The following is a 22,735-nucleotide window of genomic DNA, read 5'->3' as shown; positions in this document are numbered from 1 at the left end:
ATGAGATGAGATGTTTCCACGGGCAGCTTCAGGTTTGTTCGGTCAGAATATTGTCGTCCGATTGCGAACTACTCCATACAAATGACTCCTAATACAAGTGAAATATGTAAACGCCATGCTTGCCCACATTTTTACAACACCTTCCCATCCCATTTTGCAATTTCGAGGTCCACCAAGACTTGTGGCCTATTTAAGCTCTGCAACCGTTTTTTTGAAAGGCATCAACGAGGCAACATGACATTAAAAAAGCAAAACACCAGTACAACATATCGTACATAGGAAAAATGAGCGGATGCGCCAGAAATAAGAAGAGTAATGCAAAACATAACAAAATGGAACAAAATGGAACAAAATGGAGATGGTCATAGTACAGGTTGCCGTGTCCGGGGTGCGTCCTTTGCAATGAAAGTGTTCCGCCAAGTGAGTCGTTTTCTTTTTTGATTCTTCGCCGCACAACAACGTGGAGCAACCGAGGTCGTATATCATAATCGTCAAGCGTAACAGATTATACTGTTTGCTGTATGCTTGTGTGCTTGTGGGTAGAGCAAGAGGAGGGTGGTGTTCAAGCAACCTCAATGGCATCTAGCTTGCCCTCCATGGCCCGGCGCCGCAGCTCAAGCACACCAATGATGCCAGTCTGCCGCAGGCGCTCCAGGATAATGCTCATGCCCTCACGGCTCTTGCCCAGCTGGTCCTGCGTCTTCGTCGAGGCAATCGTCTCGATGCTGCGCTGTATGCCCTTGGTGCCGAGGCCGCTGATCCACCCGGAACTGAACCAACCCGTCTGCTCCGCCTCGCTCTGCTGGCGCTTCTGCTTGAAGCCTTCAATCTGCTGCTGGTACCGTTGTTGGCCCTGCTCGATCCGCTCGCGGATGCGCTCGCCGAGCCGCGACTTGAAGACGACAGTGGTCTCGACGCCAGTGGTTGAGTTGGCGGCGAGGAGCTGCTGGTCCTGCGACAGGGGAGGAGCAGCAGGTGACAGCGACATTTGCTCAGGTGGCGCACTGACATACAGCTGCTTCTCCACCACAGACAGAACACCGGTAAAGTTGAGGTTGCGACTTTCGGTACGCATCCAGCCCTGCCGCATGTCCACCACACTCGTCTCCAGGATGTACGATGCCTTGTCAGCCATGCCACCAGTGATGCTTGTAGGGAGCAGCCTGAGGACGGCCTTGGGCAGGCGCGACTTTTTCAAGTGGATGCGGGTGGTGTGAAGCCGGCCGGTCTCCGGGTCGACCTGGCTAGAGATGGTGTCGGTACTGAGGACATGCTGGGCAAACGGGTTGAGCTGCGGAGAGCAGTATCGGAGAAAGAAGGCCAGTGTCACTGTCGGGAAGGGGTGGGAGTAGGTGTGGTTGGTCGTGTGCGTAAGAACCATTTTGGCGGCGTCGAGGGGTCGGAGAACGAGGGCGAGATGTCGAGGTAGAGAGGAGCGGTAAACAGAGGACCGATGATTAGACAAATTGAGATGGAATAGAGACGGCGAATGGTCAGTTGTATGCCGTGTGCACGCGTGGATTTGGACCTTAGGAGCTTGAAGAAACAGAGGCTCAGCGATCCAAACTTTGGTGGACAGCCAGTTTGAGTTGTCAGGCTGGGATGTTCAAGAAAAGACGCAGAAGAAGAGGGGAAAATAACTGCAACCGGCCGTGAGCCTTGCGTGCGACTTTGGATACCGTTCAGTCGAATGCCATAAGAGGGTGTGTTAAGGCAATTGAAAAAGAGTTCGAGGGAAAGAGGGTAGCGATTAGTAGGAAAAAATAATTGGGTGAGAAAACGGCACGGAGGAAAAAAGTGGAATTGGCAATTGGTGGAGAATCGGCAGGCCCGTTCAAATTGCCGACCTTTAGAGGGCGACTCGTCGTTGAACACTGGTTGTTCAAAATGTAGAATCAGATGTATTGGCAGCGACTTTTAATCAGGCGCACAGAGAATCTGGCGATGCGATGTAAAAGAAGAACAGTAGAGAAAAAGGGGAAGGCAAGAGGCAAAAAGAGGGGAAATGGCTACGTCTGGCAAGTGATGACGGCAGGAACAATGCGCATACAGGCGAGCGGCGTGTGAGCGAGGGAAGGTACAGACCACACGACCACTTTCGATCGCAGTGTCAGCGTAACCCAACGCCCCTAACTTCTTGCTAAAAGACAGCGGTTGAACATCCGTTTTGTTCTGTCCCGAGCCAGCCGTTGAATTGGTGGTGTGACTTGTCCAAAGTCCGTGTCTTAACAAGCCAATCACCAAACTCTGGAAACATGCCGCTAGGCCCAGATAGGTAGGCAGGCACTGGGTGGTTCGTCTTTGTCGTCAGTGCGCATCCACGACTTCGGTGTGCACGTGATGCGGGGAAGCAAAAGAAAATGGGACAGAGAATGTCGTGTCACAGGTCTCTCGAGAGCTGAATAAGCTCACGTGATTTGTCCAAACTTGGACTAGTGCTTTTCGCTTCATAGTACCTGCCCACTCGGCTTTTGAAGTGCCTATCACTCCTCCTCTCCAATAAGACCTTGCCACCCTGCCCTCCGAAATCCCTTTCCATTACTTGCTCCCTTCATTTCACTTCTTCGGCCTTCCGTGGACTCTCATTTCTCTTCCCTTTCCCTTCGTAATCCATCTTCACAACACCGCGTCCATCGCGACCATTCCCGTTTATCTTCGCCGGTGTTCTCGTTTCCCATCACGTTCCTTTGTTCTGTACTTTTCCCCTATTCACATCACTTTGGGCCCTTTTTGTTTTCGACTTTCTTCGACCTCTTCAACGACTCGACGACCATCGGGACACGCGAAGCGCACAGCATTGCATTGGCACCAGCTGCATCGTCGAGACGACCGAACGCGGCCTTCGCCATCTTCCCTGAGAGACTCTATCGAGACACCGAGCGAGCAAGACTCGCGCGTGCCCTCGTGCCGCCATCGCAAGAACGAGGAGGCCGGTTGCTAACGAACAAGTTCAGAAAGAGGTTGTGCTTTGCGTGGGAGACAAGACAAGGCGTGGTTGTACGAAAGAAGACAAAAGCAGAGGAAGAACAAAAGAACCATATAAGCCGGCTTTGGTGGAGGGAAAGACAGTTGTGTTTCGACTGCTGTGCTGTCGCTCTCTTCCTTTGTGCTTATTTTCTGTTGGTCCCCTTTTATTCTCCCCTGCTTGTTGTTTCTCTTGTCTGCAGAAAGACTTGTCTCTTTTGGCTGCGTTTTCTAGAAGCCAGGAGCCTTTGTACTATTCTTCTTGTCGTTTTTGTGTTTTTGCTTTTTCGCTCATTTACTTTCTCTCCGTTTCTCTTTTTTTTCTCACGCATGAGTATCACCAAAAAATTGATTTAACCATTCCATGAACCTTTTTGCCTGCTAAAGCAAAGAAAAGGAAAAGGCTTGCGAATTATCTGGACGGACGAGATAGGAAAGAGAAAAGAAAGAACAGAGTCACGACTGAAAAGCTGGAAGAACAAAAAAAAGTTAAAACAGGAGGACACAATAATTATCATCACAATCAGGTTTACATCTTTCCTTTCACTACACAGCTTTCTTGTTCTCTGTCTTCTTCATCTACCTGACAAAGCAGGACTGCCTGCGTAGACCGCATACGGCAGACCTGACACAACACACTTCAACAGCCACCCATTATCGACAAGTTCGACCCTACATCAACCATCACGATGTCGTCTTCCGTGTACTTCAAGTTCAAGTCTCAGAAAGAGCCAACACGAGTGGAGTTCGACGGCACGGGCATCTCGGTGTTCGAGCTGAAGCGTGACATTATCATCAAGAGCGGCCTCGGCGATGGCACCGACTTTGACCTGGCGATATATACCGAAGATGGAAAAGAAGGTAAGTAGACTTGTTCGTACAATTATTTGTAGACAGACGACAGCAGGCTAACAGTGACAGAATACGACGATGACACAACCATCATCCCGCGGTCGACGACCGTTGTGGCACGGCGGTTACCGCCAATGAAACCAGGCGCCGGCCGGGCAGCTCGCTATGTGTCGGGCAAGATGCCAGTGAACGCGAAGAATGCGTCCCGGCGCGAGCAGACGGCCAAGGCCGCGGCCAAGAGCACGTCGAATGCGCTTGAGCAGATGAACAACGCCATGACAGAAGACGAGAAGCTGGCGGCCATGTTTGCGGCGCAGTCGGAGCAATGGAACGCACAGCAAGAGGAGATGTCACAGTATGTTCCAATCCTTTTTATGCCCTTGTCTTTGGACTTGAATATAACACACCTTGAGAATGATCTGCTAACACGTTATAGTCAAACACCCATATTCAAGCCAGGCAGCCGGCGGCCGGCCAATGTGCCCGACCACGAACCACCCAATGGCTACATCTGCTACCGGTGCGGCGAAAAGGGCCACTGGATCCAGCTATGTCCAACCAATGACAACCCCGAGTTCGACAACCGGCCACGTGTCAAGCGGACGACAGGCATCCCACGGTCGTTCCTCAAGACGGTGGACAAGGCGGCCGTGCTGGCCCAGGCCGCGGACGACGACACCAAGGCGCCATCCGGCATCATGGTCAATGCGGACGGTGACTTTGTGATTGCCGAGCCCGACAAGGCGTCGTGGGAAAAGTTCCAGGCCAAGACTAAGTCGGGTGCAGCGGCACAGGAGGTGGCGGCGCTCGGCGACAAGGAGTTGCAGGATCGGGGGCTGGAGTGCCCGATCGACAAGAAGATGTTCATAGACCCAATGAAGACCCCTTGCTGTGAGAAGACGTACTGCAACGACTGCATTACCAATGCGCTGATTGAGAGCGACTTCGTCTGCCCCGGGTGCCAGTCGGAGGGTATTCTAATCGACGACCTCAAGGCGGACGAGGAGGCCGAGCAGAGGATCCAAGCCTACCAGAAGGACAAGGACGCCAGCCAGAAGCAGGCGACGGCCGGGGAGGACCCCAAAAAGGATCCGGCCGCAGCAACAGAGTCGACATCAACAGCAACCACCAAAACAACACCATTACTAAATCCTGAAGGCGCGGCGACCGCGACGGCGGAGAAAGCAGGCAGCAAATCGCCAATCGCGGCAGCCGCATCAGCGTCCACACTACAAACCACAGACGTTACCCAAAAGGATGGCGAATCAACCGAGGCAACGGCTGGCGACGTCAACAATAAGAAGCGACCAGCCGAAGAGGAAGCCGTGAACCCCAAGGTTCCCAAAGCGCCCAAGGCCATGCAACAACAGCAGCAACAACAGCAGCAACAAGAGCAGCAGCAGCAGCAGCACAACACCCAAACGATGGGTAACTTCATGGGTGGCATGGGCGACATGAACGCGATGGGCATGGGAATGCCTGGGATGAACGGTATGCCGGGCATGAACATGAACAACATGAACAACATGAACAACATGAACAACATGAACATGGGCAACATGGGCATGATGCCGTTTGGCGGGATGCCGATGATGAACTATGGCATGGGCGGCAACATGGGAAATATGGGAAACATGGGCAACATGAACATGATGAACCCAATGATGGGCATGAACGGGATGAGTGGGATGAACGTGATGAACGGGTATGGCGGTGGCTATAACAACAACGGCGGCGGCGGTTACAATCGGGGCAACAACTATCAACATAACCAGGGCTGGAACAACGGCAACCGAGGTGGTTATAACAATGGTGGTTACAATACCCGATACAACAACTACCAGAACCAGAATCAGGGCCAAGGCCAGGGCTACAACAACTACAACAACAATATCAACGGCAACGGCAACGGCAACGGCAACGGCAACGGCATAGGCATAGGCATGAATAGCAATGGAAACAACCAGGCCAACATGCAGTTGGGCAATGGCGATGGGAATATGGCCGGCAACAAGAATGGCGGCACCGAGGACGATGCCTACTTCAGAAAGCCCGTCAACCCGACACGTCACTTCAACAAGCCGAAGCGCGTGCGCCCGAGCGACTACCGTGAGCTGTGAAGGAGGATGGGCCCGTCTACGTTGACCACACGCCCGACCATTTTCCGGTTTGATACCCCTTTTTCTCTGCCGGCAAGCCACCAAACGCCAGCATGTACGTATCTCTGTTCTTAGTTTTGTATACAGTCGCATAAGCGTTGACAATAACCCGCCTCAAAGACGGGTATTCTTTTTGCTCAAAAGTTTGACTGCCCGTCACTTGATTCACCGGTTTCTTGTGCTCCGCTTTGCTTTTTATTTCCGTCCCTCGTTTTGCTATGACTATTTTTGATGAAGAGAAATTCAGATAGTTACGTGGTTTTTCTATGGCGTTGGGTTTCGAGGAAGACTGGACTTGGTACAAGAATTAAAATAAATAGAAAATCAAAATAACAAATGACAAATAATCACTTTACTTATGGCAGACCATTTCAGTGACCTGTTTGAATGCAAAGGACATGTTGTGATGTAGACTCTGTTCGGAAGTCAAACCTCCCGGAACAGGCCCCTAATGCCATACTGTGTAGCACAGTGTTTATACTGTAGAAGCCCACGGCACTTCGAGTACCGGTTTTTCACACAATTCCCGGCACCTAAACCTCGGCCGGCAGACGCGCGCACTCCACAGGTACCTACTTCCTCAATTTTCCTGGCCCGTTTCTCCTCTTCTCCTTCTCTGTTCCTTTCGTCGCCCTCGACATGCGCCCTTCACTCCGCTTCCTGGCCTCCGCTGCGGCGAGCCCCAAGTCGGGCAGTCTGCGGCCGGCGCCCATGGCGCTTCTGCCGCCAATTCCCCTGTACCGGCGGCTGCTGCGGGCGCACCGCAAGCATCTTCCGCACGAGATGCGCACGCTGGGCGACGAGTACATCAAGGCCGAGTTTCGCGCACACCGCAAAGTGGACAACCCGCAGCATTTGGTAGGTCCAGCTGGCGGCGGTATGAGGAGGAAAATTCTCTTCTTTTTTTTTTTTGTTCGTGCTCAATACTGACAGTTCGATAGATTGGCTTCTTGACCGAGTGGCAGCTGTATGCGCAAAAAATCGAGGGCGATTCGTGGGTGGGCGAGAAGCTGGACCCGGTCAAGGTGGCCAAGATGAATGGTAAGTTTGCTCTCTCTGGCAATTCTCTCCTGGCAATGCTCAGTCTGCTTCGTGAAATTAACGAGAACATGGTAGATCAACAAGTCGGCCAGCTGTACGAGCTGATGGTGGCAATACGAAAGCACCGCGCGGACGACGGCGAGGACCCAAGCGGACAGGAGACGGCATAGGAGAAAAGTACGTCAAAAAAGTAAAGAGTAAAGGGCGCACACTGTAAGATAGGGTATACATTGTCTAGATCACGCTATAAAAATAAAAATAAGATGAAAATGATGCACAAAAATGCATGACAATTGCTTTGAGACCAGTGTACAGCTGCGTGAGAAGGCACGGCTTCAAATCTGCTGCGACCGCAGTGCTTCGACAATCCAGTCGCTCTGCACGGCGCTTACCTTGCGCGCATAGTTCTTGGTTGTAAAGACCTGCTCCAGGTACATGATGGCCTCCGTCTTGCGGCCGTGCAGCACACTCGACGGGTGGATGGCGACCACGTGCTTGCCCTCCGTCGTCACATAGCTGCCATCGGGCGCCAGCATGGCCGTCTTGAGGACGAATCCGTTCAGGAAGCAGCGCAGCAGGGCGTCTGTGCGGTCGGGCGAGAGGGGGACAAAGTTGGCTTCGGACGATGAGAGCGCCTCGTTGGCCTCGGCCACGTCTTCGGCGGCGAGCATCTTTTGCCGCACGCAGATGCCGCGCAGCTGGCGGCGAATGTTGAGCGCCTGGCGCATGTTGCGCAGGTTGATGCGGCGCTTCTGGCACCACGGCTTCCACAGGTTGCTGCGCACAGTGACGAGCCGCTGCATGGTCGTCAGGTACGTCAGCAAATCGCCCTCGCGCCGGAACAGCTCCTTGCGGAACTCGTCGACGTCGTCGCGGTCCTGCTCCGACTGCAGCCGCAAGAAGATGTCGTCGCCCGCCGTCAGGCACGCCACAATGTCAATGGCCTCGAGCAGGCAGCCCGCCGCGGCGGCGTCTAGGAGCACGCGGCCAAACGCCGCCGACACGGGGAGCAGCGACATGGTCCGGCCGTCCTCGGTGATGGTGACGTCATCGGCCAGCGCGCCCAGTCGGCGCAGCTGAATCAGCGACCGCTCCATCAGGTCGTGGTCCGGCTCGTCCATGAGCGGGAACGTAAACGTGTTGTCGATGCCGCGCGCCTTCATGGTCAGTACGGCGCCCAGAAGGTCAATGCGCAAGATCTCGGGCAGCTCGACGGGTGCCAGCTCCTGGTTGTACGATTGCTCCGTGTACAGTCGGTAACACTTGCCCGGACCCTCGCGACCGGCACGGCCGGCGCGCTGGATGGCCGACGACTTGGCAATGGGTTTGGCCAGCAGCGACTCGAGGCCCAGACGCGCGCGGAACATTTTGACCTTGGCCTTGCCGTTGTCGACGACATATCGTACGCCGGGCACAGTAACGGACGTCTCGGCAATGTTGGTGGCGAGCACGACCTTGCGCGTAAAGGGGCGGCTGGCTGGTTGGAAAGCTTTGTTCTGGGCTTCGATGGACAGCTGGCCATAGAGAGGGCAGGCCTCGACATGGGGCACATTGGACGCAAGGTTGGCCGCTCGTTCATCGATGAGGCGCTTGGCGGCATCGATTTCTTCCTGGCCGGACAGGAACACGAGGATGTCGCCAGGCAGCGGCTCTTGGACGTGGATCTGGAACACAGTCTTGACCAGGGCCTCCAAGATGTCCTCGACGGGTTCGGGCGTGTGGATGATCTCAACGGGAAATTGTCGTCCAGGGATGTGCAAGACGTCGACTTTGGCGTGTTGTGGACGGGCCACCGCTGATGGTGCAACAACCGTATTTGCATCGGTCGTGAAGAAGGAGTGGATCTTGTTCACGTCAGCCGTGGCACTCATGACCACCACTTTGAGAGGGTGTCTGCTGTCACGTTGTTGCCGTTTTCCAAGAGCACGCGCCGAACTGTCGTCATCGTTGGCGGCCGCTCGGTCCTTGGCAGACGACTGCAGTATCTGCCTCAGAAAGCCCAACAATAGGTCTGCGTCCACGCTCCGCTCGTGCACCTCGTCCACGACGACCGCACTATACTGCCGCAACGCCGGGTCTCGCACCATTTCTTGCAACAGCATTCCCTCCGTCAGGAACTTGACCTTGGTGCCCTTTGGTACCTTGTGGTCGAACCGCACCGAGTAACCCACGCGGCCACGTGCATTGGGGTCGTTTGCATCGATTCCTGTGAGTGGCGTGCCCATCTCACGCGACACGCGGTTCGCCAGCGTGGTCGCGGCCACTCGACGCGGCTGTGTAATGGCCACAAGACCCGTGCACCAGGGTTCTGTGCATAGGTACTGAGGCACCTGCGTACTTTTGCCGGAACCAGTCTCGCCGACAAGGACGAGCACGTCGCTCGTGCTCAGGGACTGCCGGATTGCGTTGCGGCTGTCCCAGATGGGCAGAGCTTTCCGCGTGGCAAACAGAGATGGGTCACCCGTGATGTGGTCGTCGCGCCAACGGCCGCCGTCGCCGCCTCGCTGCTTGCCTCGCCGTCTCTTGCGGTTTCCAGAGGTCAGAGCGGCGGCATCCGCATCGGATCCTGGCTGTTCCTCCTGGGCCGTGGCATCATCGGTTGTCGGCTTCTCTTGTATAGGAGACGCCTCTGCCCCTGGTTCTGTCGTTGACTCTGCCTCTTTTATGACCTCGTCGTCGGCATCCTTTTTCGAAGGGCCGTTAAGGAAAAAGTCCAGGTCAATAAAGCCGTTGCCGACCTTGTAGACATGCTTGGACCTTTGCTCGGATTTTCGCCGCTTGGACTTGGGTGCCGTGGACATGCTGTGCGGTTTTGCGGTTGTTTGCCGCTGATGTGACGTTTCTTCAACGTTCGATGTTGACGGTGGCCACTGAGAATGAGAATTTTATGGATTTTCAATGCAGTTTGGTACCATCAGCAGCGGAGGTAAGAGCAAGGCTGAATTTTTTAGACGGGATTGCCGTAAACGGCAATTAGCTAGGACAATCACGTGGTGGGAGAAGAGTGGGCCTATCGTTCTGCGATATACTTCGCACAAGGTTACCTTGCGACTTCATCTCGACCTCTTGCGGTGGTCTTGGTTCGTTGATGTTCACAGCATCAACACCGAGTTTAATATATGGCTGTTGTATTTCTGCGAGTGCGTGTACACTTGCGATGGGATAGATTCCGGGGCTGGTATCGGGATAGGCGCATGGTTCAGATGTGAGCTCATCTTTTGCTCCTCGGCCTCCGTCATCTCCTCATTGTTTTTCTTCTGTCCCTTTATTCTTCCCTTCGTATATTCCTACGTTCTTCTTCCTTCTGTTTTCGCTACCTGCTATTTTTCTTGCTATTTCTTTTCTCTCTCTTCCACTTCCGTTTCTTTTCCCCTTCTTCATCTCATCAGGCACCATGATGAACATGAAAGTCCCTCCTCCCGTCGTCCATGGCAAGGTATACGGCTTCTCAAACGTCACATATCGTTCATGGTTATTTTTGCACTGAGATGATCAGTATAAGGATGACCATCGTCGGCATTCACGTGCTAGGCGTTTGGAAACATATGTGTGTATTTACCGAACAAGATACCACCAGGGACGTTTTCGTCGTCGATTTTCAACTGTTTGAGTTGGCTTGTCCCATTGTCCCCTGTAGGCCGCTAATGCTACAGTGCATCTAGGCACCTGGTCATAATTAACCATCCCCTAAAAGTGGACGGATTCAAGCTTTAGGCGGTTCACTAGCGCTATTCTGTGTCATTATGGATCTGGTCAGCCTTGTCGCGACGTCGTTTCTCACTGTCAACTGTCAGTGCAGCACCGCCTCTCTTCTACCGGACACGCCGGAAACCTCGCGACTCTAAACCATTCATCGCGACGTCAAGTCTCCAATTCTCCAATTACTGTCGATCTCATAATACACCGACTCGCCATTCTCCCCACTCTACCTGAATTCGAGGTACCTTTGCGGCCGCTCCATGCCCACCATGGCTGAGCCCCTGGAAATCAGCGCCCTCACGCTCAACTGCTGGGGCCTCAAGTACATCTCGGCACTTCGCACCGAGCGTCTCGCCGAGATTGGCCGTCGTATTGCCGCCCTGGCCGAGCCATCGTCGACACCACCACTATCATCATCATCGTCGCCGTCATCGCCTCCGACCACACCCCTCTCCATTGTTGCCCTTCAAGAGTGCTGGTGCCACGAAGACTTTGAGGCCATCCACAACCTCACTCGCCATGCCCTGCCCTTTGCCAAGTTCTTCTACGGCGGCATCTGGGGCGCCGGCCTCGCCGTGCTCTCGCGCTGGCCCATTACCCAGACCAGCATGACACCGTACTCTCTGAATGGTCGCCCCACGGCCTTTTGGCGTGGCGACTGGTTTGTCGGCAAGGGCCTGGCGAGCGCGACCATCCGCGTGGACGACACCACGGCCGTCGAAGTGCTCGTCACGCATACGCACGCGCCCTACGAGGGCGGACGGCCCGACGACTCATACCTGCTGCACCAGGTCGCGCAGACGTGGGAGGCCGGCAAGCGCATCCGGGCGGCGGCGGAGCGGGGACGGCTGGTGCTGGCCATGGGCGACTTCAACATGACGCCCGACTCGCTGCAGTACCAGTCGCTGTATCTGGGCGCGAACGCGGCCTCGCCAGTGCTCTCGTCCTCGACCTCAAACAACTTTGTCCTCCACGACACATGGCGCGACCTGCACCCAAACGCCGCGCTCGGCAACTCGTACAACCCACTCGAGCAGGCCCGGCAGCGCCAACTCTCCCCCCACGGCCAACAGACCATCCCCACGGCCTCCTTCAACCTCGCCGAGAACGGCACCGCCTCCGACAATGTCCTCAACACCTGGCGCTGGCCCAAGGACAAGCAGAAACGCCTGCACAAGAGCTACCAGCGACGCCACCAACGCCAACAGCAACAGGGGAAACCAGCGGCTGACGAGGACATCGACAGCGAGTTTGTCGTCGCTCTAGATACGCCCGACCCGGCTGCGAAGCGCCTCGACTACGTCTTCTACGCCGCGCCGTGTCCTCCGGGTGCGTCTTTTTCTACCACCCCCGAACGGCCCGTTTGGCGCACAAAGACGGCCCGTGTCGCCATGGTCGAGCCCCACCCCACCCTCGGCTGCTCCGTCAGCGACCACTATGCCGTCGCTGTGACCATTGTGCGCGAGCCGGCCGCTGCGACGGCCGAAGCAGACACTTCCGGCATCCCGACCGTGCCCCACTCCGCCTACGACAGCGTCCTGGCCGAGTCCGACCGCTACATGCGGCGGGAGCTCAAGCAGCGGTACTGGCGCAGTGTGCACTTTTTCGTGTCCGTCACCGTCACCATTGGCTGCTACGTCGCCGTCTGGTTTAGCCCTCGCAATTTTGTCGCCTTCTTGCTCACCCTGCTGGCCAGCCTGGGCCTTGCCACAGGCGTCGTCGACGGACTGATTGCCCTGCTTTTTTTCGGCTCAGAGATCCGCTACATCAAGGACTTTCACTGGGAGATTTGCAATGCCAAGGCCGCTGCTTCGGCTGTCCGCGCCTCATCCTCGCATTCACAAGACAAATAAAACTTTGGCAGGCACATTTGATTTCTAGGATTTCCAAGCGTACGCACGTCTTTATCAACTTTCTTTTTAATTAGTCCTTTTAATCGATACCGCAAAACTAATAATGATAACTTTGTATGCTCTATTCCAGCTACACGTCCCAATCTACTCAGAAGCATCCACGGTGTGTCGACCGCATCACGGCGAGGCTGCCCTCCTCATTTCGGTCATAGTTAGCCAATGTTGTGTGCGGGTTCATTCTCCGCCAAGTGTATCCCAGAAACGCGTTTCGCTTGCGTAGCTCCATCGAGATCTTCTTTGTTTTGGCATTTCGCAGAAGCCGGTCGCGTGGGCGCTTTCGCTCCTTCTTTCCGAACTTTGCGACAAAGCGAATAAGCGCCTCGCCATCGGCCATAGGGAGGCCCAAAGCAACCAGCTGTCCGATCTCTGCTTCAATGGCCTTGAGCCGGGACGAGTCGAATGGAGTAGCAACCCAGGTAAGGGCCCTCATTTGAATATTCACGTCGAAGCCTTGCAGCGCCTCGTCGATTCTGTCTGCCATTTCCTTCTTATTTTTTGCTGCATAATCCTTTTCCATGAAGTCGTCGTCTTTTGGGGGAGGGGAGGGAGCGCGTGCGGCTTCGTTCTTATCTGCCTCTGACGCAGACTCGGAGCTGCCATCGGTGTCGGATTTGAAACTATCATCAAAGTATTGTGTGTCGTCTTCCGTCCGTAATTTCGGTACGAATGGCGGTGGCATCATGTACAGCCTTTCCCATGGCAGTCCCTTGAAGAACTTGTGTGCTTTGATATCTTCGGCATCGTAGGGAAACACATATTGCCGAGCTATGCTGCGTCCGGCCGCGAGTCCGAAGCCATCTCGGCTGGTTGTGCTGCCATTGTCCGTCATGACGGTGGAGCCGTCTCGGGAATCGAGCCGCTCCAGCTCGGAGATGGCTGTATCCTTGAGCCGGTACCGTTTCGAACAAAGGCGTTGAGACTTGTCGGTCACCAAGGCAGTTAGAAGTTGTCGGCATCGTCGTGATACTGGCGGCCAAGACGGGATGGTAAATGAAGTTTCGTGGTTCTAAATAGATTGTCAGAAAAATTGTAACAATCTGGTGCTCCTTCCTGTGACCAAGAAAGAAGCTCACAGTAATGTTTTTCTTGGTCTCTTTTCTGCCCTCGTCGGAGAGAAACGGCGTGCGGCCGTAAAGACACTCGTAGAAGATCACACCGATGCTCCACTAATCACAGCGGCCGTCGTAGGTTTCTCCCCTGACGACTTCTGGCGCCATGTACTGACTTGTGCCGACGATGCTTGTCGCCGAATAATGGTTGCCGCATCTGTTCCGCCACTGGAGAATCGGCTCTTTGTTGTCGGCATCTGGCGGTCGCTGGTGTTTCTCCAAGCTTGACATCATGCTGCTGCTGCATACCATCGTCCCGGGCCTTCCGACACTCTCATCTTTCTGTCGGTCCAACTCATCGCCCGGTACATAAATGCCAAGATTCTGAAGCAGCGAGTATCGTGTGCTGCTGTAGTACTTAGAGTCATGACTCCAGTGGCCGTCAAATGCCAGGCCAAAATCTGAGATTTTTAAGTGGCCTGATGCGCTGATCAGGAAATTGTCGGGCTTGATGTCTCGGTGAATGAACTGCAGAGCGTGTGCTTCTTCAACGCAAAGAATCATCTCTGCAATGTAAAATCGGGTAACTGCTTCGTCGAGAATGTTTTCTCGGATAAGCAGACCGAGGAAATCACCGCCAGGCATGTACTCCATGACAAGATACAAGTTGGCGACATCCTGGAAACTTGCAATCAGTGGCACAGCCCTTAAAATTGTTAGAAGCGCTCGTACCTGGACCACCAGCGCAAAATACTCACCAGTTTGATCCTTCGGATGAGACCAAAAAGTCACGTTCGGCCCGTACATGGCCTTCCTGCCCCGAACGAATCATCTCTGACTTGCGGATGACTTTCATTGCGTACACCTGCTTGCGCTTTTCCTTGACGACCGCGGGACTGTCGAACGCGGTCGGCTTTTCACGGACGAGCCGGACGGTGCCGAAGCTTCCTTTGCCGAGGATCTTGAGCATCTCAAAGTCGGCTGCGCATATTGACGCATGCAAAAGAGAGGGTCCATTGCCCTCATCTAAGAGGAGAGACCGGGTGCTCCTTGCCTTGAGAATGCGGTTTTCCCTCAAGTGGAAGGATTCTGCTCGATAAAATGCTTCGAGATAGGCTTGCCGCCCCCCAGAGGTCAGATTCCTTGCGTTGACAAGCTGAGTCTCGACATGGTAAGCCCTTAGAGCCCGGGGTGTCGGCCCACGGAGGAGCTCATTGTAGTGTATCTCGAGAAATATTTTGGCTGCAGCAGCCAGCTCCACAGTTACTACCGAGGGCCTCTCCAGAACGACCGGTTTATCAGGTATGGTGATAAGTGCGGTTGAATCATTTGGCCCATTGTTCAGACGACAGTCCCCAGGGCGAACTCCTGAAAGGGCTGTCTCTCGAGGCGGAGACAACACCGGCACATAAGCCTCTTTTTCTACCGTGACCGCCTTGACGGGATCTTTGACGGGAGGCGCCAATTTGACATCAAGGTCGACATTGGCAGTCGAAAGAGTCGGCGTCGGAAAGATGCTCTTGCTGTCGATATCAATGTCTACCATGGGCTCGCCTTTCTTGATGTTGACCGATTGCAGCTGTGGCGATCCGTTTGTCGATGGTTGCGTGTCAGACGCACCGTTGTTTGAAGGCGGCGTTTGGCTGCCGCTAGTCGGCGTCGCGGTTGACTCGGACGACTGCGGAGCGCTGGGCATTTGCAGGTCGAACGCTGTTGGTTTGGTAATCACAAACGAGTTGTTGCACTGGTAGTATTTCATGTAATAGCTACCCCGGGCTGCGGGCCCAGGCAAGACAGCGACGGGGCTTGATACAGAGCGCTTCTTGCAGGTAGGGTCTCGGAATATTGCCACTGGGGCACGAGCGAATGCGAGCAAGTGTCCAAATTTCTTCACGCTGGTTGTGTTTCCGGAGAAAGTGCGATTCTGGCGAGAGGGCTCGTCTTTCGTAGAGTCCATTATGGGCGATGATAGGGGGAGGCGATTCTGGGGTTTGTCGTGGGTGTGATAACGATTTTGCATAAGAGATCTTTCGTCGAGCACGATAAGAAGCGATTCGACTTGGAATAATGAAATATATAGGCAACAACGATAACGGAGAAAAATACAGTAGACAATCGCAAGAGTGGCCACGAAGCCGGTGTCGCGGCTCGATGCTTCGACAATGTGGAAAGTGTAAATGAACAAGGTCAGGATCAGGAGACAAGCACAGTAAGTGGCCGAAAAGGAGTATCAGCGAAATCAAAACAAGCAAATAATGGCAGGGGAACTACGACGAACACATAAAGACATGGACGCAGTGCGGAGTGTTGCACCTTCCTGCTTTACCGATATGTATCTTCCACGGCTTAGCATCACCAGCCATGGAAAGAGCGAGCCACCATCTCACACTGTTGTCATCGGGATTGCAGGTATCGTTTTATGAAGACGTTAGCAGACATCGAAGTCAGCACAGTAATGCTGTTCGTTTAGATTATACATGCGCTAGTAAACACATGCCGCGAGACACAAAACGTTAATGAAGCAATATTATAGAAATGACAACAAATAATGACATATGAATATATAGGAAAGGTTTGTACCGCAACAAACAACGTCTATGAAAACGGCACATTTGGCCAGACGCATAAAAGTGTAACAGCAAAAGACTGACGATAAACAACCCAATTTTGAAAACCATAGGGAAAACATGACCAATGCAGCCTAGTAAACAAATAACTACACAAACGGCGAGGAAGACACAAGCAAGTAATGAAGCAAAGGATAGAACCCAGATAAGGCACCGAACGGGCAAAGCAGGCAGATGCAATTATAGTACAGGGACGCCTGGAAGTCCGTCTTTGTGCTGTTCCCTTACCTCACCTTTCTGTCTTTTGCGTCTGGCATCATCTCCTCGTCGTGTCTCCTCTTCTCGCTCCATTTTTTTTTGTTATGTTTCAGAAAAAGTATTTTTGAGTTGCGTGTTTGGCGGGTTTACTTGATCTCGAGCAGCTTCACATCAAAGATGAGAGTGCTGTTCGCCGGGATGCCGTCGAGCTTCTTGGAGCCGTAGGCGAGCGAGGCGGGGATGGTCAGACGACGCTCGCCGCCAATCGACATGCCGGCAATACCAATGTCCCAGCCGCGGATGACCTCACCCTTGCCAACGCGGAAGGAGAACGGCGCACCCTTCTTGTTGGAGTCGAAGACCTTGCCGTTCTCGAGCTTGCCAATGTAGCGCATGCCAACACGGTCGCCGTTCTTGACGACGCGGCCCGAGCCGATTTTGCGGTCGTCAATGGTGACGCCCTGGACAACCTTGACACCAAGCTTGCCCTTGTTGCCGTCCTTGCCAGCGTCCTTGCCAGCGTCCTTCTTGGCAGCGGCCTCCTTCACGGTCGAGCCGGAGGGGCCCTGCTCAAGGGTCTTGGCGAACTGGACACGCTTCTTGTCCTTCTCCTCCTGGGCGGCGACGGCGTCGCCGTCGTTGTTCTTGAGCTTCTTGGCCTGCTTCTTGCTCGGCTTGGTCTCGTCGGCGCCCGACTTGGCAATCAGGTCGTCGAGGCTGGGCTCGGCATCCTCAGCGGGGCGCTTCTTGCCCTTGCCCTTCTTGGCGTCGGTCAGCTGGGGAACCTCCTCGTCCGAGTCGACCTCCTCGATGCGGCCGGCGATCTCGTCGAGCTCATCGAGCTCGTCATTCTCGTCGCTGTCCAGCTCCTCCAGGTCAATATCGGGAGGCAGGTCGTAGTCGTCGTCGTCGTCCGAATCCTCCTCATCGCTGTCGTCGAACTCGCCATCGACAAAGTAGTTGCCCGTCAGGTGGACGGTGTGGCTGCCAAATACAGAGAAGAAGACAGTCTCGCCGGGATCAATGGTCAGCTCAAGCGGCTGCTGGTACGTCTTCTCGGTGTCCAGGGTGCAGACAACAAAGTCCTCAAGGACCGGAATATCGTCCTCGTCCTCGTCATCCTCATCCTCATCATCGTCCTCGTCCTCATCGTCCTCGTCATCCTCCTCAGTGGCAGGCTCCTTGCCCTTGCCAGAAGCGGCAGCCTTGGTGGCCTTGCTCTTCTTCTTGGAAGCGCCGTTGGCAATAGCAGCAGCATCCGCCATCTCAGCGTCCTCGTCCTCATCATCCTCGTCCTCATCCTCATCCTCGTCGTCTTCGGCCTCGGCAGCAGCCAGGAGAGCACGGAGCTCCTGCTTGCGGCGGGCCTTGGACGGGTCGCTGGGGCCACCGTTGGGCTCATCATCGCTCTCGTCGTCATCGCTGCCAGCAAGAATGCTGCGGAGGTACTCATCGTCGGAGTCCTCATCGCTGTCCTCGCTGAACAAGTCAATGGGGCGGCGCACAATGCGCAGGGTCGAGCGACCCGTAGACGGAATGTTGCCCTTGTCGTCGGCCTCGGCCTCGGCCGTGGGATCCAGAGCAGCCATGGAGATGTGAATCTGCGGCGGGGTGCAATGTTAGTATGTGGGATTACAAGATGGCAAACGGCGAGCCTTGGTAAACGAAAACGCAATCGCAGCTTGCACGACAACAACGACCGCAGTGGCCGCAAGCTACAATTGCCCGCCATTGCAGCAAGAAAACGCCAAAGACAAACGTACCGTAGCCGGAAGGTCCAGGCCGACCGGGATCAGAACGCCGCCAGGCGGCACCTCAAGGCCGAAAACGCCCTGCTGAGACATTGTGATGTGTTGTGTGGTTGTGAAGGGTGAAAATGAAAGATAGTGACTGCAAAGAACAGATGTACAGATCTAGGCAGCTATGCAAGGGTAGAGAATGATTGCAAATGCGAAATATGAAAAGAAAATCAAGATGCAAAGCAAAGGAAGGAAAGAGACGAAGAAAAAAAAGAGGTCAAAACGAACAAGAGCTTGAGCGACAGGAAAAACTGTAAATCTTTTTCTTCTTGTAACGAGGCGACGGCAGGCCAGGAAAAAAAATTAAGTGGGTCCTGGCGCCTTCTGGTTGGCCAGGAAAGTCTTTCTTCTGGCAGAAAAAACGAACTAAAAAAAAAATTAGCGACGCCCGCCGCCTTGCAGGTTTACAGACGGTCGTATGGCAGAAACCGCTGTTTCGGCAAGGCTTCAAGCTCACCGCGTATTGGAGGAGCATGTGGTGGGGTTAGTTCGCCCGTCGTGATTGGACAGCCTCAAGAATATGAAGGAGCCAGAGCCGTAAAGAGTGGTGTCCACTTTTACCTTTTGAGTTTTCGCTGCTAGCAGCTTCTTGCCCCTGGAAACTCAGTTGCACAGCCAAAAAAGGCGGTGACCAAACAGAATAAAAACGTCTTTATCGATAAGTGACCAGGAGACGACGGTGCAAAAGGTGCCACACCACTTACACGTGATTATTTGCTATGATGGGCCATCCGTCTTCACTTTGCACAAATGTTATGTCGTCTCATAGTTATCGCAGAGCATTCTTTTAGAAATAAATGCTGATCGCTATGGATATCATAAGAAGTTGGTTCTTTATTTACATGCGTCTTATTAGGTATTATCGGGAAGAAAATGGCACCGCTGAGGTTTTCTTTCCTGCGTGCGCCACCCAATCGACACCGCTGCGTTTGGTGTCTGTCCGTGATGTGTCTTTCCAACCAGTCGAAAATGAGAATAATATCTCAAAGGTAGCGAGTGTATGCTGGACCGTGTCCGGCCTGTGATCTGCTCCAAGAACTCCATGGGCCCTGATCAAACCAGAAAGGGGTGAAAACAAGAAAATAGGGTGAAGAAGAGGAAAGCAAAAAAGGGGCAAGTTGAGACTGGGAAAATGTACAAGCCCATAATTCTATATATCGCTTGCACAAGCTATAACATGCATCATAATCCCACGTTATACCGTCTATGTACACAATGTGGTATGGGTGAGAAGCGAAAAGGAGGCCAAAACTCAACTGCCCGAAACAAATATCGAGGCGGATATGGTAGTGGGACTCTGTTTGAGCTTTGACGGTAAACGTGTGTAGCTGCTGTCCGTAGGTCAAAAACGGCAGGGCCCGGGCTTCATCTCCCGAGATTCAAGGTAGAAAGCGAATGGTATATAGATGGCGAAAACGATAAATTGTGATTAAAAGGTGGTAGGGCAAAAAGGACGACAATGAAACAAAAGGTTTGGAAATGGAAAGGTCTGCTCTGGGCACGTCTCCTGTCAAGTCTTACGCCATGGCTTCGGCGGATGCCGACTTTGCCCGTTGACGGGTGACCTTTTTGCTGACGGTGTATACCAAATCCACAGTCCAGAAATGGCATATTTGCGCCTGGGCACAAGGAATCGCGCCGTAAATGGGAGCGACAAACGGGACCATAACGTAGTCGATAAAGTTCTTTCTCAGGGTGCGATACGAAAAGTTCATGCCCTTAGCGAGACCGGCATCAATCATCTCCTTTTCGCGAGTGGCGACAGCAATCTTATGGAAGTTTTCGTACATGAAGAGGTAGAATGCAATCTCCATGAAGCCGAGTGTACGAAGGTACGTGCAAATCTCAAAGATCCAGCTGACGCGGTGGATGTCGTCGGCACCGTCGGTCACCCACATGTACAGAGTCGATGCAATAACAAGAATGGTCATCTGAACAGGAAGAAAGTGGGCTTCAAAGAGTCGGTGGAACAGAACTATCAGGCGGAAATAGTTGGGTCCCTTGATGGTTTCGCATGTAATATCAGAGAAGAATCCGTTGTCAACAGCCTGGTCTGAGCTGACGCTGTCGGTAAAGGTATCAAGTTGCACATCAGGAACGTAGTTGTCGGTCAAGGCGTTCAAAGAGGCATGTAGGGGGCGGAAAGTGCGCGACGTCTGCTTGCGATTCCGCCAGAGCTCGGCCATCTTGCGGAGGGCGAAGCCGGTATCGAGCGCACCCCACATGTGGCGCAAAGCTTGCTTATAGCGAGCACGCATGTCCGAGACAAGACCGCCCACACCCTTTCCGTAGCCACCGGCCGTGACGTTCGTCTGGCTGATAGGGCTAAGAACAGTCCGCACGGTCAGATTGCCGTTCAATGCAAAGAAACACTTGAGGTACATGTGCAGGTCTTCGCCAATCGCTTCGGAGTCACAGTCCCAGCCACCAACACGGTCAACAAGCTGAAGAGGGAGCGAGTAGACGGATGTGGGAGGGGAAATGGTCGATCCGCGGTACAGGCCCGAAAGACCAGCGGCACACCACAGAATGTCGGCGACACGGACAATGGCAGGGACGCTGTGAGCATTGCGGTCGAAGATAATAGGAGCAGCATAGAGGGTCGTGGTAGCCGTTTCCGGAAAAGTCAGATGCATCTTTGTGACCAGAGCAAAGAAATTGGACGACAAGTGACTGTCAGCTGTAGGGAGGACGAAAAAAAAGAGCCAGTGGTTAGCGAACAGTTCCGATGCTCCATGGAGGGACAGACCATGACTTACCATCAATGCCGGTGACTATGACGTCCTTGCGGCAAGCGACCAGATATTTCTCGCTCAGCTTGCGCGCTGCCCAGTCGACATTGCTTCCCTTGCCAGGACAGTCGTTGGGTAGATCAGCAGGGTGCAGTGTGAAGTCAATGCTGCGAAACTTCTTAACAAACTCGGCGATGAGGGTCATGGCCTTGACGTCAGCATTGCTCTCACGCTGCTCCATGGCAAGATACACCTGGTGGGGCGGTCGTTAGCAGTCCGTTGTCTTTCAATACATGCCAGTGAGAAATGGAGCATGGCGGAATCAATATAACATACATCGTAGCTGCTGCGGGCCATCGGGTGTGATGCTAGAACATCGAGAGTTTCGCGAAGCGTGTCCATTTCTTCCTTGTAGTTGGGAATGATAATCGCGTGGATAACACGGCCTTGGTCCGCTTCGGAGTCGGTAGTGAATTCGGTGTCAGCATCGCCAGCATCGCTGTTGGCGCTCGACGAAGCGCGGGACGAGGTGAGCGTCACGGAACTGGACAGAGACGTGGATGAACTCCGGCGGCGGTGGCCAACCTTGTAGTCCTTGAGGGGCCTGTTGCGAGCAGACTTGCGGAGCGAAGTAGTGAGGTCCCAGATGGCCCAGCAGGCGCGTAGGGGGAATGTGAAGACCATGACGTGAATTAAAAGGCAGTACCATGAGAAGATGACGGTCCAGACGCCGGCGCCGTTGGGCGAGTAGCGTGGAGCACTTAAGCTGTCGTCTGGCTGGGCCTGGTAGCCATATCGTGAAGCCGCCGACTCTCGTGATATAACCAAATAGCTGAGGATGCCAAGCCAGATCATGGCGAGGCCGCCCGACCGTCTGGCGCACCAGGTGAAAAGAGACATGACTAGGAAGTCCGGAGGTGCTGCGAGAGTAGGAACAAGTAGGGATAAAGTCGTAATAGGTGGTTCCTAGGGACGAAATCAAGAAATAAATAGGAGGCCGCGGCCGCACGCAAACACGCTCGATGAGGGCGTGTCTCGTCAGGAGAACAGACTGTAGGTCCCGGTATGAAGAAGTCGGCGGCGTAAATTAGGTGTTCTGTAGGAGGGAGAAAGGCGAGCAGACGAGATCGGCTGAAGGTTGTGCGGTGCTATCAAAGAGGCGTTATTATGGTCCTCCGGCGTCTTGGTGCTTCTGAGAGAAGCAAAAGAGAATTACGCACGAGGAGTAACGACGGCCGCTTGGGAAGTTGCGTTTTCTGGTTGCAGAGGAAGCTGCGACCGAGTCGACATACAAACAAGGAAGGAGCCCGAGTTCCAAGTGGAGAGAATAGTAGGTTGAGAGAGGGGAGCTGCAGCAACAACAACAAAAGGAGGCAAGGGGGTCAACAAAGAGAAATGCACGGAGGCTAAAATAAAGACCAAGGCAGAATAATAAAAATAAGAAGGTGAAAGGAAAAACAATAAATTAGGGGAGAGATAATATGGCCAAGAGGGAAGGAAGTAAAGAGGAAGGAACGGGGAGAGGGGCATTGAAACATGAAAATAGGGAAGGAGCAAGACTTTCAGGGGAGGCGAATGAAAGCTAAAGGGTGTGTTTAACAGAAGACTGCTCAGCTGGTCTGAGGAGGACAAGAGACACGATGTTGAACAGCTGAAGAGTCTTAATTTATGAAGACGAAATATGCCCTCCAGCCCCAATACG

The 22,735-nt window shown here is 53.8% G+C and overlaps 8 protein-coding genes across 8 annotated transcripts; 3 read left to right on the top strand and 5 right to left on the bottom strand.

The window, feature by feature from the left end:
* Positions 1 to 562: 562 nt before the first annotated feature.
* SPSK_09707 (MSF1 domain protein) lies at positions 563 to 1,381 on the bottom strand (the record flags this gene model as incomplete). The annotated part of the gene is made up of 1 exon (XM_016736278.1): positions 563 to 1,381. The coding sequence occupies one exon, from the start codon at positions 1,379 to 1,381 to the stop codon at positions 563 to 565; it is 819 nt and encodes a 272-aa protein (XP_016587173.1).
* Positions 1,382 to 3,653: 2,272 nt separating this feature from the next.
* On the top strand, positions 3,654 to 5,936 carry SPSK_08668 (protein MPE1; the record flags this gene model as incomplete). The annotated part of the gene is made up of 3 exons (XM_016735259.1): positions 3,654 to 3,825; positions 3,886 to 4,171; positions 4,253 to 5,936. 3 exons carry the CDS (start codon positions 3,654 to 3,656, stop codon positions 5,934 to 5,936), a joined length of 2,142 nt encoding a protein of 713 aa, XP_016587172.1.
* A 678-nt stretch (positions 5,937 to 6,614) lies between these two features.
* Positions 6,615 to 7,186, top strand: SPSK_09885 (acetate non-utilizing protein 9; the record flags this gene model as incomplete). The annotated part of the gene is made up of 2 exons (XM_016736452.1): positions 6,615 to 6,833; positions 6,917 to 7,186. The coding sequence occupies 2 exons, from the start codon at positions 6,615 to 6,617 to the stop codon at positions 7,184 to 7,186; spliced, it is 489 nt and encodes a 162-aa protein (XP_016587171.1).
* Positions 7,187 to 7,351: 165 nt separating this feature from the next.
* On the bottom strand, positions 7,352 to 9,817 carry SPSK_08609 (ATP-dependent RNA helicase DHR2; the record flags this gene model as incomplete). Its single annotated transcript, XM_016735201.1, has 1 exon — positions 7,352 to 9,817. The coding sequence occupies one exon, from the start codon at positions 9,815 to 9,817 to the stop codon at positions 7,352 to 7,354; it is 2,466 nt and encodes an 821-aa protein (XP_016587170.1).
* Positions 9,818 to 10,984: 1,167 nt separating this feature from the next.
* Positions 10,985 to 12,568, top strand: SPSK_09094 (inositol phosphosphingolipid phospholipase; the record flags this gene model as incomplete). The annotated part of the gene is made up of 1 exon (XM_016735673.1): positions 10,985 to 12,568. The coding sequence occupies one exon, from the start codon at positions 10,985 to 10,987 to the stop codon at positions 12,566 to 12,568; it is 1,584 nt and encodes a 527-aa protein (XP_016587169.1).
* Positions 12,569 to 13,794: 1,226 nt separating this feature from the next.
* SPSK_08900 (uncharacterized protein) lies at positions 13,795 to 15,634 on the bottom strand (the record flags this gene model as incomplete). The annotated part of the gene is made up of 2 exons (XM_016735486.1): positions 13,795 to 14,383; positions 14,436 to 15,634. 2 exons carry the CDS (start codon positions 15,632 to 15,634, stop codon positions 13,795 to 13,797), a joined length of 1,788 nt encoding a protein of 595 aa, XP_016587168.1.
* A 1,014-nt stretch (positions 15,635 to 16,648) lies between these two features.
* Positions 16,649 to 18,346, bottom strand: SPSK_09003 (FK506-binding protein nuclear protein; the record flags this gene model as incomplete). The annotated part of the gene is made up of 2 exons (XM_016735584.1): positions 16,649 to 18,103; positions 18,266 to 18,346. The coding sequence occupies 2 exons, from the start codon at positions 18,344 to 18,346 to the stop codon at positions 16,649 to 16,651; spliced, it is 1,536 nt and encodes a 511-aa protein (XP_016587167.1).
* Positions 18,347 to 19,818: 1,472 nt separating this feature from the next.
* On the bottom strand, positions 19,819 to 21,933 carry SPSK_08741 (uncharacterized protein; the record flags this gene model as incomplete). Its single annotated transcript, XM_016735329.1, has 3 exons — positions 19,819 to 20,981; positions 21,061 to 21,286; positions 21,370 to 21,933. 3 exons carry the CDS (start codon positions 21,931 to 21,933, stop codon positions 19,819 to 19,821), a joined length of 1,953 nt encoding a protein of 650 aa, XP_016587166.1.
* Between the last annotated feature and the right edge of the window lie 802 nt (positions 21,934 to 22,735).

Source organism: Sporothrix schenckii, assembly GCF_000961545.1.
Source record: "Sporothrix schenckii 1099-18 chromosome Unknown Cont44, whole genome shotgun sequence".
In the NCBI taxonomy this organism is placed as follows: domain Eukaryota; kingdom Fungi; phylum Ascomycota; class Sordariomycetes; order Ophiostomatales; family Ophiostomataceae; genus Sporothrix; species Sporothrix schenckii.
Note: the sequence above shows the minus strand (reverse complement) of the source record. Positions and strands in the feature narration are given on the sequence as shown.